The sequence below is a fragment of the Pristis pectinata genome, chromosome 8 (genome assembly GCF_009764475.1).
Source record: "Pristis pectinata isolate sPriPec2 chromosome 8, sPriPec2.1.pri, whole genome shotgun sequence".
NCBI classification, from domain to species: Eukaryota; Metazoa; Chordata; class Chondrichthyes; order Rhinopristiformes; family Pristidae; genus Pristis; species Pristis pectinata.
Genome location: NC_067412.1, coordinates 49,974,287 through 49,996,852, shown reverse-complemented (window position 1 = coordinate 49,996,852; position 22,566 = coordinate 49,974,287). Strand labels below are relative to the sequence as shown.

The window sequence follows — 22,566 nt, the reverse complement described above, 5'->3', positions numbered from 1 at the left end:
ACAATGTTTACATAATATATCGGCATAATTATAGTAAACTTTTTAAGCTAACATTAATTGTGCTTCTACTGCAGCTAACTACCGATATTCCAACCTGACAAACATCAGTAGTTAACTGCAATGGAAGAAAAAATTTGAATTCTCATATTAAGGTGCTCACTTCAGTTACAAGGAAGGAAAACCAGAATGGAGACTTCCCTGGAAGAAGTCAAGTATGGTATTGGAGACCATATTATTCTTATATTTTGTATGTTAAATAAAACTTCCAAAAAATCATTCCCCCTTGCTCTTCTCTTTCATCACTAAGTGTATTGTCAAGTACCTTTCATTTAGTTAGTAGACATTACTACATTCATTATGGATTGTTCCTACCTCCTGGTCTGGTACAGCATTTCAAGATGCACAGGGAGGCAAGACAATAGGCATCAAGGCACCTGCTCCAGGTACTGAATACAAAACTGCAGGCTCACAAAAAGATGTACAGAAAATGTAAATACCAACTGCAAAAAAATTATTTGGGTACAATCATGGTATAAAGAGTCACAAAAAATAACACTGACAAAGGAGCCACAAAACTTTATTTAAACATTGTAATAGTTACAGAAACAGAACAGAGATGCTTTGATGGATCACAAAACAAAAAATACTGGCCCTGTAGCCTATCTCTATTATTTTAAAAAAATCACAACACTTGAAGTGAAGGCAAAGCAAAACTATGAGTACAGAGGTGAAATCTTTACATTAGCATTAACGACAGTTACAGAGATGGTTTCTAACTGATTATTTTCAGATCTGAATCACATTCCCATTTTAAACATGAGTTGCAGTCATCCAAATACAAAAGCAAGTATTTATTCCATCTATAAAACAAATGGAAGAGAGTAACAAAGAGCAAAACAAAGTACAAAAAAATGCTGCATCATTTATGTACACAAAACAAACCTAATGGATTGTCAGCGTTTACTCTTCTTTGACTTTTTGTGAGACCGGTGAGGAGTCCTGGAGCGTGACCGTGATCGTCTCGATTTTTTTGGAGAACTTGAGCGAGAATGCTTTGACTTTTTTGGAGATTTAGATCTTGACCAAGATCTACCAAAAATGAATGAGAGATAAATAAAAGAAAATGTAACATGGACATCAGAGATTTTAAACCAGAAATTAGAATCCTGTATATCAATGCACCTGCCTGGAATTAATTTGATGCTTGTTATCCCACAAATTAACCTACATATATATAAATCAATATACTTAATGGAAAGTCATCTAACTAGTTGCGAAATGCATGACATTTTCTTCATTGATAAATGCACCCACCTTTTTTTCCGTTTGCTGCTATGCTTTGGAGACTCTTTATATGCTGGAGATGGAGACCTAGACAAGGTATTTTCTTTTAGAAGTGATCTCTCAGACCAAGGAGACATGGATATTTCACATCTGATGCTTCTTGAGGGACTTGGTGAGCTAGTACACCTCCTTTTCCTGAAATACATTGCAAACATTATTTCTAAACATGTGCCTGGATGCCTGTTTTTCCTTAAGATTGCAAAATGTGCATGACAATGTCAATCAATAATTCTCTCTTCCATGAATAAGGTAAATACAACTTAAACCAAGCCCCTTTCCATGATAGGTTTGAAATAATGGGGAAGTGTCCTGGACTAATATTTCAGTAAATGATCCTGTTTTTATTAAGAGACTTAAGTGGTTGTTCATTTAATTTAAATTAGAAACTAAACTGTTTAAACTGTAACCTACTAATGCAAGTCTTTACAAAGGTCAATGTAAATGTGAACACAGAACAGCATAGCTCAGGAACAGGCCCTTCGGCCCATCATATCTGCACCAACCACAAGGCCAATTTAATCCCACCTGCCTGCACATGGTCTGTATCCCTCTATTCCCTGCCTGTTCAGGTGCCTGTCTAAATGCCTCTTAAACAATGCTTTCCTATCTGCTTGTACTAATCTCCCCTGACAGCACGTTCCAGGCACCCAGCACTCTGGTTAAAAAAAAACTTGCCCCTTACGTCTCCTTTAAACTAAACCCCCCCCCCCCCCCCCCCATCTTAAATCTTCTTGTACTTGACACTGTCCATCTTGGGCAAAAGACTTTGACTTTCTACCCTATTAATGCCTCTCATAACTTAAATACTTCTATCAAGTCACCCCTCAGCCTCCAATGCTCCAGAGAAAACTATCCAAGTTTATCCAATCTCTCCCTATAGATAATACTCTCTAATCCAGACAACATCCAGGTGAACCTCTTCTGCACCCTCTCCATCCTTCCTGTAATGCAGTAACCAGAACTGCATACAACATTCCAAATGTTGCCTAACCAAAATTTCATACTTCTGTAACATGACTTCCCTACTTTTATACTCAGCGCCCCAACCAATGAAGACAAGTATGCTGTCCACTTCCCTCCACTTTCAGGGAGCCATGGATTTGCATCCCAAGATCCCTCAGTACATCAGTGCCCCTAGGGATATTTACTGTACATTTCCCTCTTGCATTTGACTTCCCAAATGCAACATCTCACTTGTCAAGATTAAACTCCATCTCCCATTTCTCTGACAAATTTCCAGCTGATCAATATCCTGCTGTATCTTTGATGACCTTCCTCACTATCCATAAATCCACCAATCTTTGTGTCATTTGCAAACTAACTAATCAGATCACCTGCATTTTCAGCCACATCTATATTACAAACAACAGGTCCCAGCACTGTTCCTTATGGAACACCATTGGTCACAGACCTCTAGTCAGAAAAATACCCCCTCTACTCTTCCACGACCAAGCCAATTTTGGTATTGGTATTGGTATTGGTTTATTATTGTCACTTGTACTGAGGTACAGTGAAAAACTTGTCTTACAAACCGATCTTACAGGTCAATTCATTACATAGTGCAGTTACATCAAGTTAGTACAGAGTACATTGATGTAGTACAGGTAAAAAAAAAACAATAACAGTACAGAGTAAAGTGTCACAGCTACAGAGAAAGTGCAGTGCAATAAGGTGCAAGGTCACAACAAGGTAGATCGTGAGGTCATGAGGTCACAGGTGATAGTCCATCTCATTGTATAAGGGAACTGTTCAATAGTCTTATCACTGTGGGGTGGAAGCTGTCCTTAAGTCTGGTGATACGTGCCCTCAGGCTCCTGTATCTTCTACCCAATGGAAGAGGAGAGAAGAGAGAATGTCCCAGGTGGGTGGGGTCTTTGATTATGCTGGCTGCTACACCAAGGCGACGAGAGGTAAAGACAGAGTCCAAGGAGGGGAGACTGGTGTCCGTAATGCACTGGGCTGTATCCACAGCTCTCTGCAGCTTCTTGCAGTCTTGGGCAGAGCAGTTGCCATACCAAGCCGTGGTACATCCTGATAGAATGCTTTCTATGGTGCGTCAGTAAAAGCTGGTGAGAGTCAAAGGGGACAAACCAAACTTCTTCAGCCTCCTGAGGAAGTAGAGGCGCTGGTGAGCTTTCTTGGCCATGGCATCCACGTGGTTTGTCCAGGACAGGTTTTTGTTGATGTTCACTCCCAGGAACTTGAAGCTGTCAACCCTCTCGACCTCAGCACCATTGATGTAGACAGGTGTATGTACACCGCCCCCTTTCCTGAAGTCAATAACCAGCTCTTTAGTTTTGTTGACATTGAAGGAAAGGTTGTTGTCATGACACCATTCCACTAAGCTCTCTATCTCCTTCCAGTACTCCGACTCATCACTGTTTGAGATACGGCCTACAATGGTGGTATCATCTGCAAACTTGGATCCAATATACCAAGTCATCATGGATCCCATGTGACTTAACCTTCTGGATCAGCTCAACTTGACTTGAAATAACTTATTGCATAAATGTGGCTATAAGTACAACTTTTAATGCATGTTCCATGAGTCAAAGAGAAGAATGCCAGAGACCATTCTTGTGGGTGTATGAAAAAAAGGGCCAATTCAGAACTTAGCTGGAGAATCCTGGGTCCATTGATGCCAGTCCTTATAATGGAATTTACATGGAACCCTAGAAGTTCACATAACTGGTATTGGCAACTGCCCCGGTTGAGAATTCTGCAAGTTCACCACCTTTAATGAGCAATTACTTCATGATCTCACTTCTAAATGTTTTAACTTTCATTCTGAGATTGCAGAATGTGACTGCTAACTCTAACTCTATACTGACCCCCCCCCCCCCCCCCCCACACACACACACAAAAATACAGGAGAAACACCTCCTTGCATCCATTAGCGGACACGGTAATGTAGCGGTTAGTGTAATACTTTACAGCACCAGCGACCCAGGTTCAAACCTGGCCACTGTCTGTAAGGAGTCTGTACGTTCTCCCTGTGTCTGCGTGGGTTTCCTCCGGGTGCTCCAGTTTCCTCCCACATTCCAAAGACATACAGGTTAGGAAGTTGTGGACATGCTATGTTGGTGCCAGAAGTGCGGCAACGCTTGGGGGCTGCCCCAGAACACTCTATGCAAAAAGATGCATTTCACTGTGTTTTGATGTACATGTGACTAAGATATCTTATTACAGCATGCCCTGTCAAAATAATTAAAATTTAAAAAGAAAATAACATTTCCTTTCATTCTTCTAGAGTTCAATGAATACTTGCATAATTGACCCAATTTCTCCTCACATGACAAAGACATCTGGGTGTACTTGTACACCTGGGTCACTGAACCAAGCATTTAGGCGTAGCATGAAGTTAAGGAGGCAAATGATATGTGGCTTTCCATTGAGGAGATTTTGAGTGAAGGATCATAGATTCTTATTACAACAGCACAGAGCTTTACAGTTTTGCATCCTCCCAGGAATCAGAGTGGTGACCCTTCATTGCACTCCTATGGTAAGTAAGCCTCTTATTGGTAAGGAGACCAAATCTCTGTCATGTAGTAAGACACCTACAAACCTGTGCTCAAAACCTCACGCAATGGAAAGCCAACATATCATTTGCCTTCTTGACTGCTTGGTGCTCCTATATGATTGATTTCAGTGATCAGGGTGTACAAGGACACCCAATTTTGTTTGTACATCATTTCCAAATCTACCACTATTTGAATAATATCCTGTTTTTCTTACCAAAATGGACTACTTCCATATTTATCCACACTATATTGCCACGTATTTGTTAACTCACTCAACTTATCCAGATCACCTTTAAGCATCAGTCCATTCGGACAACTCTCAATCCTGCCCAATTTTGTCTCATCAGCAAACTTAGATTTGTAAGACTCAGTTCTCTCATCCATATCACTGATAATAATGGAACAGCTGGAGCCCAAGTGGCATCCCAGTCATCACCAGTTACCACCCTAAAAGACCCATTTATTCACATTGCTTCCTGTCTGTCCACTGCTTTTCAATCCATACCAGAATATTACCCCAATTCCATGTGCTTTATTTTGCACACTAATATCTTATGTGGGACCCTATCAAAGGCCTTCTGAAATTCCAAATACATCACGTGCACTGCTTCTCCCTGAACTATTCTATCATTACATCCTCAAAAAAACTTAATTAGCTTTGTCAAACACAGCTTCCCATGTTGACTTTGTCTAATCCTGTTGATATTTTGCAAGTCTCCTATTATATCATTTATAATAGATTCTAGCATTACTCCTTCTACCAATGTTACACTAACTGGTCTGTAGTCCTGCTTACCCTTTCTCTCCATTCATAAATAGTGGGGGGGGGTTTGCCACCTTCCTCTGCAGGGACTGTTCCATAATCCAAAATATTTTGAAAGATGACAACCAAAATATACAAAATGATCCTGTGAAGGTGACCTGTTGCCTATGCTGAAATAATGCCCTGCGTTACACTGGGCCATTCTGAAGCGTTGGGAGTTTTGGTCAGAATCATACAACACGGAAACAGGCCCTAAAGCACCCCCCACCCCCATGTTTGCGTCAACCATCATCAAGCACCCATTTACACTAATGCCATTTTATTCTCTCCACATTCATCTCAACTTTCCCCAAATTTTACCACTCACCTACACATTTTTACAGTGGCCAATTAACCTAACAGCATGCATGTTTATGGGATGAGAGAGGAAACGAGCACTGTGGATTGAACCTGGGTCACTGGAGCTGAGGCAGCAGTTCCACCAGCTGCGCCACTGTGCTGCCCTATGGGATCTTGTCAAAAGTTTTGTTAAAATCCATGTAGACAAACAGCAAATATGCTGCCCTGACCAACCCAACCTTAAAAACTTCAATCAAGTTAATCAGACATGACCTTCCAATTATGCTTGATTACTCAGCACCTTTGAAAATAATGGCTTCTCTGCCCTTCAGAAGTGATTCAATGGCGGGCACATTATTGGAAATGAACCTAACTGCCTTGTAATTACTTGGTGCATCTCCTCCTCCTTTCGTAAATGACTGTACAACATTAATAGCCCCCCACCCCCACTCCCCAGTCATCTGGTGCCATTCTCCTGCTTTGGTGACTTGCAGACAATTTCACTTCAGTTTCAGACAATTTTTTTGAATTTCAGGGCCACTCTCAACTTTATTCCTTCACGCATTTTTACTCACCTGGAAGGCGACAAGGAATTCCCTTTGTCTTTGTGCTTCTCTTTAGTTCGTGTTCGATCTTTATTGCGATCTTTTTCCTTGTTTTTCATCTTGTTCTTGTCTTTTTCTTTGATTTTGATTTTATCCTTGTCTTTGATCTTTTCTTCAGTTCTATCTTTCTCTTTTCTGTCTTTCTCTTTGTATGTTTCTTTTATTCTCTCGGTATCACAAATTTCTTTCTCTACTTCCTTATCCTGATCTTTTTCCTTTCCCTAGACAGAAAACAGACTATTTTTGGTCTTTTCTTAATGCAGCTATGTGGCATTTTATGAAATGTAAAGTCTGAACTTCAGCCAAAAAGTCAGAGTGATACAGCACAGAAACAGGCCCTTCAGCCATTTACCCACTTACACTAATTCTACATTAATCTCATTTTTTTTTAATATTCTTCCCACATGCTCATTATCTCCCCTCAGATTCTACCACTTACCAATACACTTGGGGTAATTTATAGTGACCAATTAACCAACCAACTGGCACATCTTTGGAATGTAATTATGATTAATAAGATAAACATTTTATTATAACATGATAAAAAACATTTTCTTATCATGTTACATCGAAATCAAGGATTACCGCACTAATGGAGATCTTTTTGTCATTTACAGATCTTCAAGTCTTTACAATGTCAAAACTTATAAACTGTGTAAAAAAAAGTGGGTAATTGTGTTCAACCCCAGGAAACCATTCAACTACAGAATACAATCTTACCTTCTGTAATAGTTTACTTCTATAATTCTCAACCTGTTGTTGAAAAGTCATTCCTGATTTTTTAGTCCTTTTACCAGATTCCAATTCGTCTTGAAATTTCATTACTTTCAGCTAAAAAGAGAGAGGTAATAAGTTATCAATTTAAAATATTTTTTATTAAGTCTAAAATTAGAAATAAACATCTATTCAATATTGCCAAACAGTATAATCATGTTGTAGAAAATCATTACAATTCCATCTTTACAGCTTTTCATCAATACAATAAAATGAATCCCAGGAAAATTCAGTCATGAGGCTGGCTGAAGACAACATCATCTGAAAGTTGGATGCGATGAAAACTGATGCAAACTGGCAGGCAGGAGAGTGGCAGTCCACCCTGGGCAGGGCAGTTTGACTTTGGAATAACGCAATAGTACACACATTTTTTTTCAGGGAAGAAGCAAGAAAGGTTTATTTGTCAGAAAGTTACATAAAAACTATAATTTTTTTTAAAGTAAGCCAGCTATTCATTCTGTCTTCTCAGAAGCCAAACATTTTTCCTCCCGACAGGCAGGAAGCCGGACACAGATACCCCTTCTAAACCCATTTCTAATAAGGGTAAATTCTGACAGGGAGGCTGTGGCATAGATGGCAATTCAAAGCTTGCAGATGACTGTATCTGTCATATTTTGTTAAAAGAGATCTGTGAAGTTGCATGACCTGTGTCAGTAACAGTTCTGTGCCTACCAGAATGGTACACCGGTGTTATATAGTTGCAGACTGCCATTTGAGCTGGTTATGGGCCTATATCTGGACTAGGCACTCGAAGTTCAGATTGGGCCCAATGTAGTCCCTGGTTATCTCCTCCCCAGGCCCTGGGAACATGGGACCAGCAGTAGCAGGCCCTCCACAGCACTCCATCAGGACTTCACGCATATCTGCTGGATATCATGCGTTGCTCCTTTTAAGGATTTGGAAGTTTCCTGGGGATTCCAGGCAACCATTGACAAGCCAATGATGGGGTCAGCAAGTGTGGCAAGTAGCCAGGTGGGACAGATGCAAGTTACAGAGGGGAGTGTCAAGTGCATACAAGTTAGATTGCGAGCTGTTCGTTTCCCATCATGGCTCTATTGGCAAACCAGAAAAATCGCAAAAACCTATGTAATGTCTGAATTTAACAATTGAAGGATTGGAAATCTATCCAAAGTCAGAAACTCCTTATCCTTGTATCCAGAGAAACTTGTTCAAATATTCATTTTAAGTCCTATGCTAGCATGCAATGACAGCCAGATAATTCCAGTCCTCCCTACTCCTGTCTTCCAAAACAAAATCTGTTGCCAAGCTGCCTTCACTTATAATGTCTTACTCTAAATGTTACAGATTCAGACCTTTAGAGAATTCAGCAGAATGCTGCTCCCCTTTATTTACTGAAATACTGGGCTCTGTGTTCATACCTTCAGTCTTGCTCCTAGTCTACTTTCAAATAAACAATAGTAGTGATGTGCCATTTTTAAACTGATTCTTCAAACCAACAGTGATTTTAACTCTCTTGCTTCAAGACGACAAAAGGGTTATACTACAGCCAAGATTTAACACAAGCAGCACTCACTTCAATTTCTCGCAGTTTGGCACGTTTCTCTTCAGACATTTCTAACATTTTTTGAGATTTGGAATCACTGGGCTCTTCCTTCGGTACCAATAACCCTTCCATCTGAAAACCATCCTCATCTTCCTCCTCTGATTCCTCCTTAATTTCATCCCTGCAAATCAGAAACAGATTTAAGTGATTTTTGAAAATTAATGCACAATAAAAGCCTGGTTACTCTGCACTTCACTAACTTGCATGCTCTGGTTAAATGCACTGCAGAGCCCTCAATGCCGAGGGAGCCCCCAGCCTGAGGACAGGGCAGCACCGAGGGAGAGGCTGACGTTGGACTAACTAGTATATTTGATTAACCAGCAACATCAAGTTTGCCATGTGCTGGTTTACAGAGATATGCTGTAACAGTGTTTAGGTAAAAATGCAGGTAACTCAGATTTCCAGTAATATACCAGTTGACTCTAAAACAGGCACCTTTTGGTAAACCAGATTATGGTATTTTCTTACCTTAGTTTGCTAATTAAAAAAGGCCATTGTTACTGACTGACAAATAACACGCTGCTCATATATTGCTTGAATACCAAAAGGTCGCTGGTAACATTTTCCCCACACTCTAAATCATCTGCCAACACTTTGCTCACTCACTCGTCTTCAATGCCTTTGAGAACTCGTTACTTATTCTTCATGCCCATTATACCATCTAGCTTTGTATCAGCAGTAAATCTGGATTAGTTGTACACTGTACAAGTTAATTTCTTCCCAACTTCATTAGCTTTGTGCTTTCAACATATAAAAAAAAGGAACCGGAGTCGGCTATACGTTCCCTCAATTCTGCTCCACCACTGAATGCCACAGCTCAACTAACCGACGGGGTTAAACCTGGGCCTCTGTACCTCACTCTGCAACTGGATCCTCGACTTCCTTATAGGGAGACCACAGTCAATGCCGATTGGCAACAGCACTCCTCGCTATCAACACAGGTGTACCTCAAGGATGTGTGTTTAGCCCACTGCTCTACTCTTTACACTCATGACTGTGTGGCTAAGCACATTCAAACACCATCTAGAATTTTGCTGATGACATAACTGTTGCTGGTAGAATCTCAGATGGCGATGAGGCGGCTTACCGGAGTGAGATAGATTGGCTGGTTGAGTGGTGTCACAACAACAAACTCGCACCCAATGTCAGCATGACCAAGGTACTGATTGTGGACTTCAGGAAGGGGAAGTCAGGAGAGCACACACCAGTCCTCTTTGAGAGGTCAGCGGTGGAAAGGGTGAGCGGCTTCAAGTTTCTGGGTGTCAACGTCTGAGGATCTATCCTGGGCCCAACACATTTATGCAATCATGAAGAAGGCACACCAGTGGCTCTACTTCATTAGGAGTTTGAGGAGATTAGGTATGTCAAAGGTTCTTACAAATTTCTATAGATGTACAGTGGAGAGCATCCTGACAGGTTGCATCACAGCCTGGTATGGAGCCTCCAATGCACAGGATCACAAGAGGCTGCAAAGGGTTATAGACTCCACCAGCTCCATCACAGACACATCCCTCCCCACCATCAAGGACATTTTCAAGAAGCAGTGCCTCATGAAGGCAGCATCCACTATTAAGGACCCTCACCATCTGGGACATGCCCTCTTCTCGTTACTACCATCAGGGAGGAGGTACAGGAGCCTGAAGACGCAAACTGAAACAGCTTCTTCCCCTCCACCATCGGATTTCTGAATAATCCATGAACACTACTTCATTATTCCCTCTTTTGGCACTATTTATTTATTTTTGTAATTTATATATTTTTATGTCTTTGCACTGTACTGCTGCCACAAAAACAACAAGCTTCACGTCATATGTCAGTGACAATAATTCTGATTCTGAGTTTAGCTGAATGTGGAAGGCAACTGCAAGATCACAAAGCATGGAGCTACCTCAAAATTTTGACCATTTGAGGCAACTAAAGCAACCTTGCCTATCCCACTGGTATCACCATATTCCGCTGAATGCAAGTGTTTAGTCACAGAGTGATGCAGCATGGAAACAGGTCCTTCGGCCCACTGAGTCCATGCCTGACCATCAACTGCCCATTTACACCAATCCTATATTAATCCCAACTTTTATTCCCCCCATATTTTCATCAACTCTCCCAGATTCAACTACTCACCTACACCATGGAAAGATAGGCCAGATGAATATATGGATAAAGAAGTGGTATGCAGGGGGCAGGGATTCAGGTTCTTGGATCATAGGGATCTCCTCTGGGGCAGAGATGACCTGTCCAAGAGGGATGGTTGCACCTGAACTGGAGGGAATCCAATATCTTGGGAGGGAGATTTGGTAGTGCTACTTGGGAAGGTTTAACTAGATTGACAGGGGGGTGGGACGCTGAGCAGCAATGAGGCAGATGAGAAATGAGGGGCAAATACTGCAGTCAACGAGAGCAAGCTTAAATAGACAGGATAGTCAGGAGCACAGCAAAGAAAGAGGAAAGACCGCTGGTCGAAACTCTATTTATTTCAATACGAGAAGCTTAACAGGCAAGGTACATGGCATGGATTGGATCTGGGGAATGGGATCTAATAGCCATAACAGAAACATGGCTGAGAGAAGGGCAGGACTGGCAGCTCAATGTTCTGGGATACAGATGCTACAGGTGTGACAGAGGTACAGTTAAGAGAGGAAGGGGAGTTGCCTTTTTGATGGAGGAGGACATAACAGGGCTTAGGGAGGATATTCTTGGGAGATCGTCCAGTGAAGCCATATGGGTAGAATTTAGAAACAAGAAGGGGATGATCGCTTTGATGGGACTGTACTATAGCACCCCTTCCCCCACCCCCCAAAAGTCAGCAGGAATTAGAGCAGATGTGTAGGGAGATCACAGATAATTGTAAAAATAAAGTGGAAGATTTTAACTTCCCTAATATTGACTGAGCCACCAATAGAGGATGGGGCGGCATTTGCTAAATGTTTTCAAGAAAGTTTCCTTAATCTATGTATAGATGGCTCTACTAGAGAGGGAACAACACTGGGCCTCCTCTTAGGGAACGAGATAGAGCAAGTGACCAGGTGTCAATCAGGGAGCACGTTGAGAACAGTGACCATAATTCTATTAGTTTTAAAATAGTTAGGGTAAAGCTAGGACTGGTCCATAGGTTAAGATCCTAAACTGGGGCAGGGCCAAATTTGGAAGCATTAGACGGGATCTTGAGAGGTCATTTGGGTGAGACTGTTTGCAAGTAATGATTGGCAAATGGGAGGGTTTCAAGTATGGTATCAAGATCCCAAGGGCAGCATGCTCCTGTCAGGGTGAAGGACAAGGCTGGCAAGTTCCTGGTTGACAAGAGGCTCTGGTCAGGTGAAAGGAAGATTACATCAGGTTTAGATGATCGGGAACAAGCGAATCCCTTGATGTGTACAAGAAGTGTAGGAGCAGCCTTAAGAGCGAAATCAGGAAGGCAAAAAGAGGGTATGAAATGGATCTAGCAGGCCAGGTTAAGAAAAATTCCTAGAAAATTTACAGGTATATTGAGAGTGAAAGGGTGGCTAGGGAGAGAATATGTGCCCTTAAAGATCAGCACGGCTGTCTATGTTGTGGAGCCACAAGGGATGGGTGAGATTTTTCAATGAGTATTTCTCATCAGTTTTTACTGTGAAGATCATGGATGCTAAGGAATTGAAGCAAATGGATTATGATATCTTGGACCACATACGAAATCTTGAACCACATATGAAGGAGGTAGTATTGGCAGCCTTAAAGCACGTTAAGTTGGATAAATCCCCAGGGCCTGACCAAGTGTATCCTTGGACCTTGTGGGAAGCTAGGGAAGAAATTCAGAAACCCTTGCACAGATATTTGCTTTATCTTTAGCCACAGGTGAAGTTCCAGAAGACTGAAGGATGGATAATGTTGTACCATTATTTAAGGGCAGCAAAAACAAACCAGGGAACTATGGGCCAGTGAGTCTGACATCAGTGGTGGGTAAGTTATTGAGAGACAGGATCTACCCAGCATTTGGATAGACAAAGTTTGATTAGGATAGTCAGCATGGCTTTGTGCTTGGGAAATCACGTCTGACAAATCTGATAGTGTTTTTTCGAAGAAGTAACCAAGGGGATAAATGAATGCAGGGCAGTGGATGTTTTCTATATGGACTTTAGCAAGGCCTTTGACATGGTCCCACATGGTAGGCTATGTCTGGAAGGTTAGATTGCAAAGGATCCAGGGAGAGCTAGCTAACTGGATTCATATTTGGCCTGGTGGTAGGAAGCAGTGTGTGATGGTGGGAATTTGTTTCTCAGACTGGAGGCCTGTGACTAGCAGTGTGCCACAGGGATCGGTGCTGGGACCTTTGTTACTCATTATTTATATAAACAATTTATATGAGAATGCACAAGTCATGGTTAGTAAGTTTGTGGATGATACTAAAATAGGTATCGTAGACAGTCAAAAAAATTATCAAAAATTACAGGGGGGGATCTTCATCAACTAGGCAAATAGGCCGAGGATTGGCAAATGGCATTCAATCCAGATAAGTGCGAGATGTTGCAATTTGGGAAGTCAAACCAGGGGAGGACTTGTACAGTGAACGGCAGCACCCTGGGGAATGTTGTGGAACAGAGGGACCTAGGAGCACAGGTACATAGTTTGCTGTAAGTGACGTCACAGGTAAACAGGGTGAAGATGATGTTTGGCACACTGGCCTTCATCAGTCAGGGCAGTGAGTATAAGAGTTTGGACATTATGTTGCAGTTCTACAAGACATTGGTGAGACCACACTTGGAGTATTGTGTACAGTTTTAGGAAAGATGTCATTAAGCTGGAAAGAGCACAAAGAAGATTTACGAGAATGTTGCCAGGACTCGAGGGCCTCAGTCGTGGGGAGAGTTTGGGCAGGTTAGGACTTTATTCCTTGCAACGTAGGAGAAAAATCATGAGGGGCATAGTTAGGAAAAATACACAGTCTATTTCCTGGGGAAAGGAAACCAAAAACAAGAGAGCTTAAGATGAGAGGGAAAAGATTTAAAGGGGACCTGAAGGGCAACTTCTTCATGTAGACGGTAGTGCATATTTGGAATGAGCTACCAGAGAAGGTAGTTGAGGCAGGTACAATAGTGACATTTAAAAGGCATTTGGATAAGTATAAGGATAGGAAAGGTTTAGAGGGATACAGCCAACCACAGGCAAATGGGACTAGCTTAGGTGGGCACCTTGGTTGGCGTGCACAAGTTGGGCTGAAGGGCCTGTTCTGTGCTGTATTACTCTATGACTAGGACAATTTGAAGTGTCCAATTAATCTACCAACCCACACATCTTTGGGATGTGGGAGGAAACCAGAGCACTTGGGGGAAACCCATATGGTTACAGGCAGAACATACAAACTCCACACACAGACAGCAGCTGAGGGACAGGATTGAACTCGAGTCTCTGGTGCTGAGGCAGTGGCTCCACTAGCTGTGCCACTGTGCTGTCCAATAGTGTTTTGCAGTTATTGCCTACAAGAACCACATTTTTAATACAGAATTTTATAATGTAACAATGTGACTGCACAGAAGTTATACACATCTAATTAATCACATACAAATCTAACCTAGTATTAATTGAAAGGATGTTTATCCTGATCTGGACAAAAGGCCTCCAGTGAAAGTAGATCTGTCCAAAACTGATCCATGTTTTAACATGCAATTCAAACAACTGCACGCGGTGGGAAACTGGGAAAGATAGCGCCTTTAAACAGATTTCCTGAAGCTTTTGTGATTAGCCCAAGATGCAGAAATATATGAAGTGAAATCTTGACTTAAACAAAGCTTCTTGCCCAAGAATAACAATGAATACATTTAACAAGCCACTTATTTGAAAACAATACTGCCAATGCCACCACCTCAGAAAGTTCAAACCATTGGTCCAGTCATACAACTAGGCCAATTCTTGTTCCAATGAGGATTATAAATGTAAGTACTATTTTATAATTCTCAAACTGCCCTGACTATTAAATCATTGTGACAGAACTATGAGATGATAATATTGCATCAAAACAATATAAGCTAGCTCAAAAATGGAAATTCTCTCTCTTGTTCAATTCTCTTTAGACCACTTTGTTCTCGTGTTTGCAGCTCTAACCATGTATTTATTACTCTTAGATACAGACATTTTTTGCTTAAACCCATTCGTTGAAAGAGCCTAAAATGTTGTGCAAAATTAGCACATTCAAGTATTAAATGTGCAAGTTTATGTACTAGAATATGGAAATGGGAAATAATTTCCAATGATACCTAAAATGTGATACAAAAGGTGAAATGGAATTGCTCTCAAGGTCCAAGGACTGCTTGGCCAGCATATCACTGCAAAAGCATTCTAATGACTGAGATATTCTAATTCATTCAACTGAAACCTATGCAATTAGGCCAGTAGTTAACAAGAATGAAATTAATATTATATTAACTTTATACTATTTGAATACGCAAGGCTGAGAAGAAAATATGTTACCAGATATGCAGGCCCCACTGACAACTCCTTTTACCACCTAAGCAACGGGAAGTATTCTCTAAATGTGCCTTTCAATAAATAAATGACCTTATGCACTTGGACAGAGTTTGAATTCAGATTTAACATTTGCTGCAAAGAACTCCATAAAATAACAATACAGATAACCAGATGAACAATTAAGAGATCAATCTCTCCTACTCCTGCAAAACAGTGGTTTATATAAAAAGTAATGGATCTTTTGTTAGAACCCTATTGCAAACATTCAAGTGCAGACTGACAACAGAGAGATGCCAATGCTTTTAAGTAACAGAGGCCTCACCAATCCATTGAATTACTTTATTTTGCTTGAATGATCACAAAGATACATGTCAGCTAAGTTCTGGGGAAACACAAATTGGGACTGAGTAACATTTTAAATTCCCAAGATCTCTGTGCAATGATCACAGGTCTGCAATGGGAAGGAAATGCCAAAGGTTGTAATAAAGCAAGATGAACAGAACAGTTTTCATTTCTGACCTGCAGGAACCTCCTTTCTGGCCCGCGTGAAATAAACTGGTCACTTTGCCATGTGGACTATTCCGCCAAATCCTGTCAACAAAAGTCCTTTATTAGCTTTCCAATTCAAATTCTTACAATTCTCAGTTTTGATTCATCACATAAATATAGCATTTCCATCTACCAAGTCTAGAAAATACATCCTTCTAACTAGACCATAAATGTGACCATAAAAACTAGATTTTCAAATATTAAATATTCAAACGTATAACTCATAATATACTGTGCCCCTAAAACTAGAGCATCTGTTTTGCTCCAACTAAACAGCTCAACAGGCTGATACCAACAAGCAAGATGGCTTATAAATATCAAGCCAACTGAACACTTCATCTGCTTTATACTTGCAGAACTCTTGTTAGACCAAATCCAAAAGCTCCTGTGAAAGTAAGTTATCCATTTTAAGGAATAATTCTGAGATCTTGGCATTATGGACATATGCAACCTGTCTGCTCCTAAGTTACTTTTCAAAAAAAAAAGCCCTATTTTGGTAAAATCTGTGACTTGATTACTGAACATTCGAAGGTTATCGATCTTCAGTATCTGTACATGAACAGAGATGGAATCGTTTACACTGAGAACACATATACAGGCCTGATATCCATGATCATGTCTTACAGCAGATTCAGTCTTCATCACCAGCATCAGAATTAGCCCAATTAAACACAGGCTGACATATCGTTGTGAATTCAATGCAGTTTTTTGATAAGAGACCAATCAAGCTTGACTATGCTGCAGAACTCAGATTTATACCTTGTTTCCGTCAAAGCAACTGGCACAATTGCATTAACAGAAACACTAAATGGAACTTGAAAAATAAGTAAAGTCAAAAGAAAGCAGCAAATGTATAAATAATGCAAAGGGGCATCATTATTTGGTACTGAAAAGGTGGTTGCAGCAAAATTCGAAGTAAAGAATGAAGGTTCTATGATCCTTGTTTCTATTTAAAACAAGCAGGAACATCTTCAACAGCATGTGAAGTGATATCAGAATCAGGGTAGAAATCAGCAAAGGACTACTGGTAGAGGAATACTCAGACTCCAATGGCTGTTTTCTACTTTAACCTTTTTCTGTCAAAGGAAGGTTATTAACAAACATTTGTTAATGTGCTTCTATATCATTTATAATACTTTCTGGCCCTAAATTTTTGAGCATCAGACTTCGATACAAGATGTAAGATATTTATAAGATATATTTATTTATTAGTCACATGTACATCAAAACACACAGTGAAATGCGTATTTTTGCATTACTTAGAATGTGTTGGGGGCAGCCCGCAAGTGTCGCCACTCTTTCGGCATCAACATAGCACGCCCACAGCTCCTAACCTGTACGTCTTTGAAATGTGGGAGGAAACTAGAGCACCCAGAGGAAACCCACGCAGACACGGAGAGAAAGTACAAACTCCTTACAGACAGCGGCAGAATTGAACCCGGGTCGCTGGCGCTGTAATAGCGTTACGCTAACCACTACTTGGATTTTAGTTTTGTCAATTCAATTCAGAATTATCGGCTACTGTGCGCATCTGAATTGGAAAACTATTTATAAAGCAAAGTTACAAAAGCAAGTGACAAAGAGTATATCAAATTCTGCAGTTAAGAATCTGTAACGGTTAATCATTCTAAATATAGTTAGAACCAACTTACTTAATCTCATCCTTTTCTTCTGATTCTGTGTGATCAAGAAGATCCCATTTTGATGTGGTAATTGCTACAAAAGTAAAATTCATATTTTTACACTTCATTGGCAAAACAGAATTGTTTAGTTTAAGAATAACAGGATTACCATGCATTACTACAATCTGTGCATTTTTGATTTTATTTTATAAGAACAAATGACAGCTACAGATATAGTACCAATTATTTCATAGTTATATATCTGAGCCTTAGAAATATTAACTGAAAAAGTCACATCTCTCAATAAAGATTCCAATACCATAAACTGCACTTATTTAATTTCAGCATTCCAAGCTGAAGATCAATTCGTTTCTAAAAACCTAACTCACTTTTAATCATTTAATTTAGATCTATCTGTCGAGGGAAATGGACAGTTGATGTTTTGGGTCGAGACCCTTCACCTGGACTGCACAGATTCCCTCTACAGATGCTGTTTGACCCCCATTTCCTCAAGCAGTTTGTTTTTTTCTCTAGATTCTAGCATCTGCAGTCTCTTGTGTCTTAATTTAAATCCATACTTGGTTAAAAACTGCAATATTCCCTAATATTTAAATATAAAGTGTTCTTGAGCAATCAGTTAATTGTCAAAATATTCCACTTAAAAACTTGCAAATAGAAATTTTACAACAATATGTCTAGAGTTATTTAAAACGTAGCTACTCACATCATGATCTGAGAGCTTTATTCTAATTCTTGAATCTAGTCAGGCTAATAAAAACAGTAGATAAACAAAATCCAGATTGGTCTGTGGTAGTGCATAATGACATAAAAAGAGTGATAAATTAAAAATTCATACCATGAGCTTCCAACTCGGATTCATCCACGGTTTCCCATTTCGAAGGAGCAATTTTTAAGAATGGTTCTTCCTTTTTACAATCTATAATTTCTTCCACTATGAAATAAAATAAAATATTTCTCAAACTACCACCAGAAGATCAAATTGATTAGAGCACCTTGGCTTTGGGTACAATTCAGAAAAGGGCTGCCATGATGTGAAATAAAGTCAGCTTTCCTGTCTGTACCATGTACCCTTGCTGGCACTTGCTTAATGATTTGTTACCTGATCATTACTTCATTTCAGCTTTGAAACCCTGCGATGCAAACATTGACTCCTACTTTCCCTGCGACAGGGAGTTAACTTAATAAATTCTTGATAAGTTATAGAACACTTTTGTGTGTCCAGAGATCAAAAACACCAACCAAATGCAAGGCACATCTTTTGAGAGAGACGCTAGGTCATTTGTGCTCACCGCTCACCAGCAGTTTTGTAAAGTGCTGAGTGCTTCCACCTTGCTGTCCAGCTCATCTCCCAACTTCTACCCTTTTTCACTGAACCGAGGGAGCACAAATGTTCTCAGCACAGGGGCTGAATGCTCTTTGAATCTGGACCCTTAACTTTATACCAATTGTGTTTGGTATAACTTGTGTGACCCCACTCACCTACCCCAGGTTAAAGTGGATTCCAGGCAAGAGGTGTTCTTATTAATCTTTACTTAATCACATCTTATTACTTTTAATTGATATTAGGACTTACATTACACTTAGATTATTCAACAGTTCACATAAAAATTATTTAACCAACATTTAAATAAGTTCAAATCGTTATCAGAGATTGGTTTAAAGGCTTTTGGCAAAAGAAAAGCTGTCAAAATGCCAGGGTGAGGATTTTCTACGTGAGGCCCAGTCACCATTCCTGTCACATTCTGATTTGTAAGATAACCCTCTACAACTGGATCAGGTTATGGCAGGCAGGTGGGCACAGCGGCAGAGAATTTGTAAGTGTGCTGGATCCAGTATGATCCAACTGTCCCTTTCTGAAAGTATTCCATAACAGAGATCAGTAAAGTGTCATGAGTGCATCAAAATTGTGCATTTGAATACAGGTAAATATGAAACTAATTGCAAAATTAATTGTCTTGATAGGTAAAATGTTCAATGACAAAGAATTCAAGTCAATGATTAACAATCAAACAATAACTTTGCATGCAGTAAACCTTGAAGATTTAGTAATATAAAATTTTCCAAAAAATAATCACTTAAATTGGCACAATGGGCACAGATGATACAATATTTGCATATGTGACGTTACCTTAAAGAGCTTCGGATTTAATGTGAAATGGATCATTGTAACTCAAGTTATAACACTAGTTATAATAAAGCAAGCTAATCGAAAAAAAATCTTCACATATCTGTAGAACTCTGTCCACAGTATGTCAGTTCTGTCAATATTGTCAATGTGCTTACTTGGCATGCCATCAAGGTCATCATCAATTGATTTCAAAGGAATCCCATCAATGTCATCTAAAAGTGCTCCATCTAGTGGAATTCCATCAATTGGCAATCCATCAACATCATCTAATGGAGCAATGTGATCACCGTCAATTGGTGTCCCATCCACATCGTCATGCACCTTAATAAAAGCACATTATAGCAACATAGGGAATAAATGAAGATGCAATGATAAACATAATACAGATGAATATTCTGGATTTTCCGTGTATGAAGACACAGCATATGCCATTTTAGAAGGGAGACTGTGGAAGACAAGCACTGATTTGGTCAAATGTAAAATAGGCAAAATTTTGTTAAAAAAATTAACATTTTGGGATTCAAGTAATTAACTACATGGCATGTTGCAAGCCCAGCATGCTTATAATGAACCAGCACTTTTGGACTAATGGTTTCCGATGCTTTGCACCACTGGTTTCGTACTTCTGTATATCGTCTGGGTCTGTTAGTATGTTGATTGACAAAGGCTGGTAATTACTGATTTACAAATCTGCATAAATGAGACTGTTTTTACTAAATTATCTTTGGATTGAAATTATGTATCCATAATCCATAACCTGATCCGTGAGCATTCTAAAATCCGTACCTTCATGAAAGGCTCATGCATTTATTTACTCAGTTTCAGTTTTATGTTTCAACTTTATTTTAATAATCCAAAGGAGTGCTTTGATTGTAAAGAGTAAAATCCCACTTAGTTTTGTGCACGAACACTCAATGGATTCATATTGCTTGGTAATGCTAGAAAGTCTAAAGGTGCTGAGACGGGTTGGGGAAGGATGCTGGAAGAGAGCAGTGGAGTGGGAGCTGCAGAGCATGGTGGAAGGATATAGGAATACTGGGGATGAAATTAGTTGATGCGCTAATACTTGTTATACATTCTGATAGAAAGGAAATAGGGGAATTAGGGAGGGAAGAAGAAAAGAAAATGCATTTATACAGTGCTTCTCGTCTCTGAAAACGTCCAGAAGTACTTCACAGGTAATGAAGTACTTCTTAAGTATAGTCACCATTGTAAAGTTGGAAATGTTGTGTGCCCATTTGAACATAGCAAGATCCAATAAATAGCAGTGATAGCAACCGGATAATCTGATTTAGAGATTTTAACAGAGATGACTATTGGCCAGGATAATAGAAATAATCCCTTTCAAAGCAATAAAATGGAAGCTTGTACATTCACTTGAAAAAGTAAACAAAGGCCTGGGTTTAACATCTTGGAGGGATGGAGGAACTGGGGTAATGGAAAGTAGACAGTGTGAAAGTGATAAGGGATAGGCTGCTTGGTTCTGGGATTGGTTTGCTCTGACACTGCTATGATTACAGCATTGAAGTACTGCAAAGGAAGTGTGGGGTGGCATCAATTTAACATACAGCAATTCAAGGTTTGATAGAAACATGTCAGGCACAAGGTTCTATTACTTAAAGTAAGACAAGTGGAAATTGGTGAAAACTAAACTTGAGAAAAGTATTAGGAAACTTGTATTAACTCAACATCCATCAACTTTAGAACACACAGAATACAAATATATGTCAATAGCAGCAAGAATATATTGAAGGGGTAAGCTTCAGTGATCCAAATGGCATTTTCACATTTTATTTTATGAACCAAACATCTCAGTTAAAGATTTTTCAGTATTTAACTAAACTGAATATCAGCAAACTTTTCCCATCATTGAAGGCACATTAACAACAGAGAAAGAAAGCTATCAGATTTCATAGTTACATGTACAATAGAATCAGCCATCTCAAGAATCAATATCTGATCACAGCTAAGAATCAGCAATGGATTTACAATTGGCTTGTATCACTAGAGGGAAAGTTGGGCTCAGCTAGTGTGCAATAAACATGCATCACTGAAGTACTAGCTCAAAATGACAATATCTATCACCTCCAGGGCACAGCAAATAACCTGAAAGAAACCTAGTAAAGATACTAATTCTTCATTCATCAGTATTAAAAAAAAAATGAATATCAGTACATACCATTGGCCTTTCCAATCCGTCATCATCCAGTTTCATTAGTCCAAGGAATATATTCTGTAGCCTAATGAGAAAAGGCTCTGGATAAACAGCCCAGTCTTCCCATGCTCTAAAACATGTCATTATCTTTTGCTAAAGAGAAACAAAATGAAAGATTTTAAAAATCATATATACTTTTAATTGACTATTGCCAAAGTAGGCATGCCAAGATTTGGTACATGGAGACCAGCCATGGAGAAACAAGTACTTTATAATGCATCATCTGCCAGCAAAAAGAACATTTTGCTCAAAGCAGAGTGCACAACCATTGTTGGACAAGTCAACTGACTCAAAGGAAAATCAGATACAAATGCAAGAAAAAGCTGTTCTTATAAATGGAAAGAGACTATTTAAAATATTTTCGTAACTACACCTTAAATTTACTGGAAACTAATTGAAATCCCTGATGTAATGAGAAATACAAATAAGTTAAACAGCAGTGTGGACTGACCAGATGGTCCAGTACTGCTGCATCAATCAATACTGGATGTGAACCTAAACAAAAAATTAAAACCACCTGTTGTTGTATTTACTCATCAAATAGCTCTGTTAATAAAATCTGCATGTAACTGAGCCATACAGTCTGATAAGTCCCAGGCCTGATTCCCAGCCAGTGCAAACTTAGAAGATCTTAGATTCATCTAGTGGGTCACCGACTGACAAGCAATAATGATAAGAGTTCT

The 22,566-nt window shown here is 39.6% G+C and overlaps 1 protein-coding gene across 1 annotated transcript in view; it reads right to left on the bottom strand.

Moving 5' to 3' along the window:
• Positions 1-561: 561 nt before the first annotated feature.
• Positions 562-22,566, bottom strand: part of LOC127573021 (U2 snRNP-associated SURP motif-containing protein-like) — a 59,077-nt gene continuing 37,072 nt past the window's right edge. Inside the window, exons 17-26 of the mRNA XM_052020763.1 lie at positions 21,848-21,976; positions 19,824-19,989; positions 18,376-18,471; positions 17,550-17,613; positions 15,868-15,939; positions 8,881-9,031; positions 7,293-7,403; positions 6,543-6,793; positions 1,315-1,479; positions 562-1,089 (exon numbers count right to left, since the gene is read on the bottom strand). Coding sequence (XP_051876723.1) covers positions 954-1,089; positions 1,315-1,479; positions 6,543-6,793; positions 7,293-7,403; positions 8,881-9,031; positions 15,868-15,939; positions 17,550-17,613; positions 18,376-18,471; positions 19,824-19,989; positions 21,848-21,976 — 1,341 coding nt within the window. The 3' untranslated portion in view covers positions 562-953. The remainder of the gene's footprint in view (positions 1,090-1,314; positions 1,480-6,542; positions 6,794-7,292; positions 7,404-8,880; positions 9,032-15,867; positions 15,940-17,549; positions 17,614-18,375; positions 18,472-19,823; positions 19,990-21,847; positions 21,977-22,566) is intronic.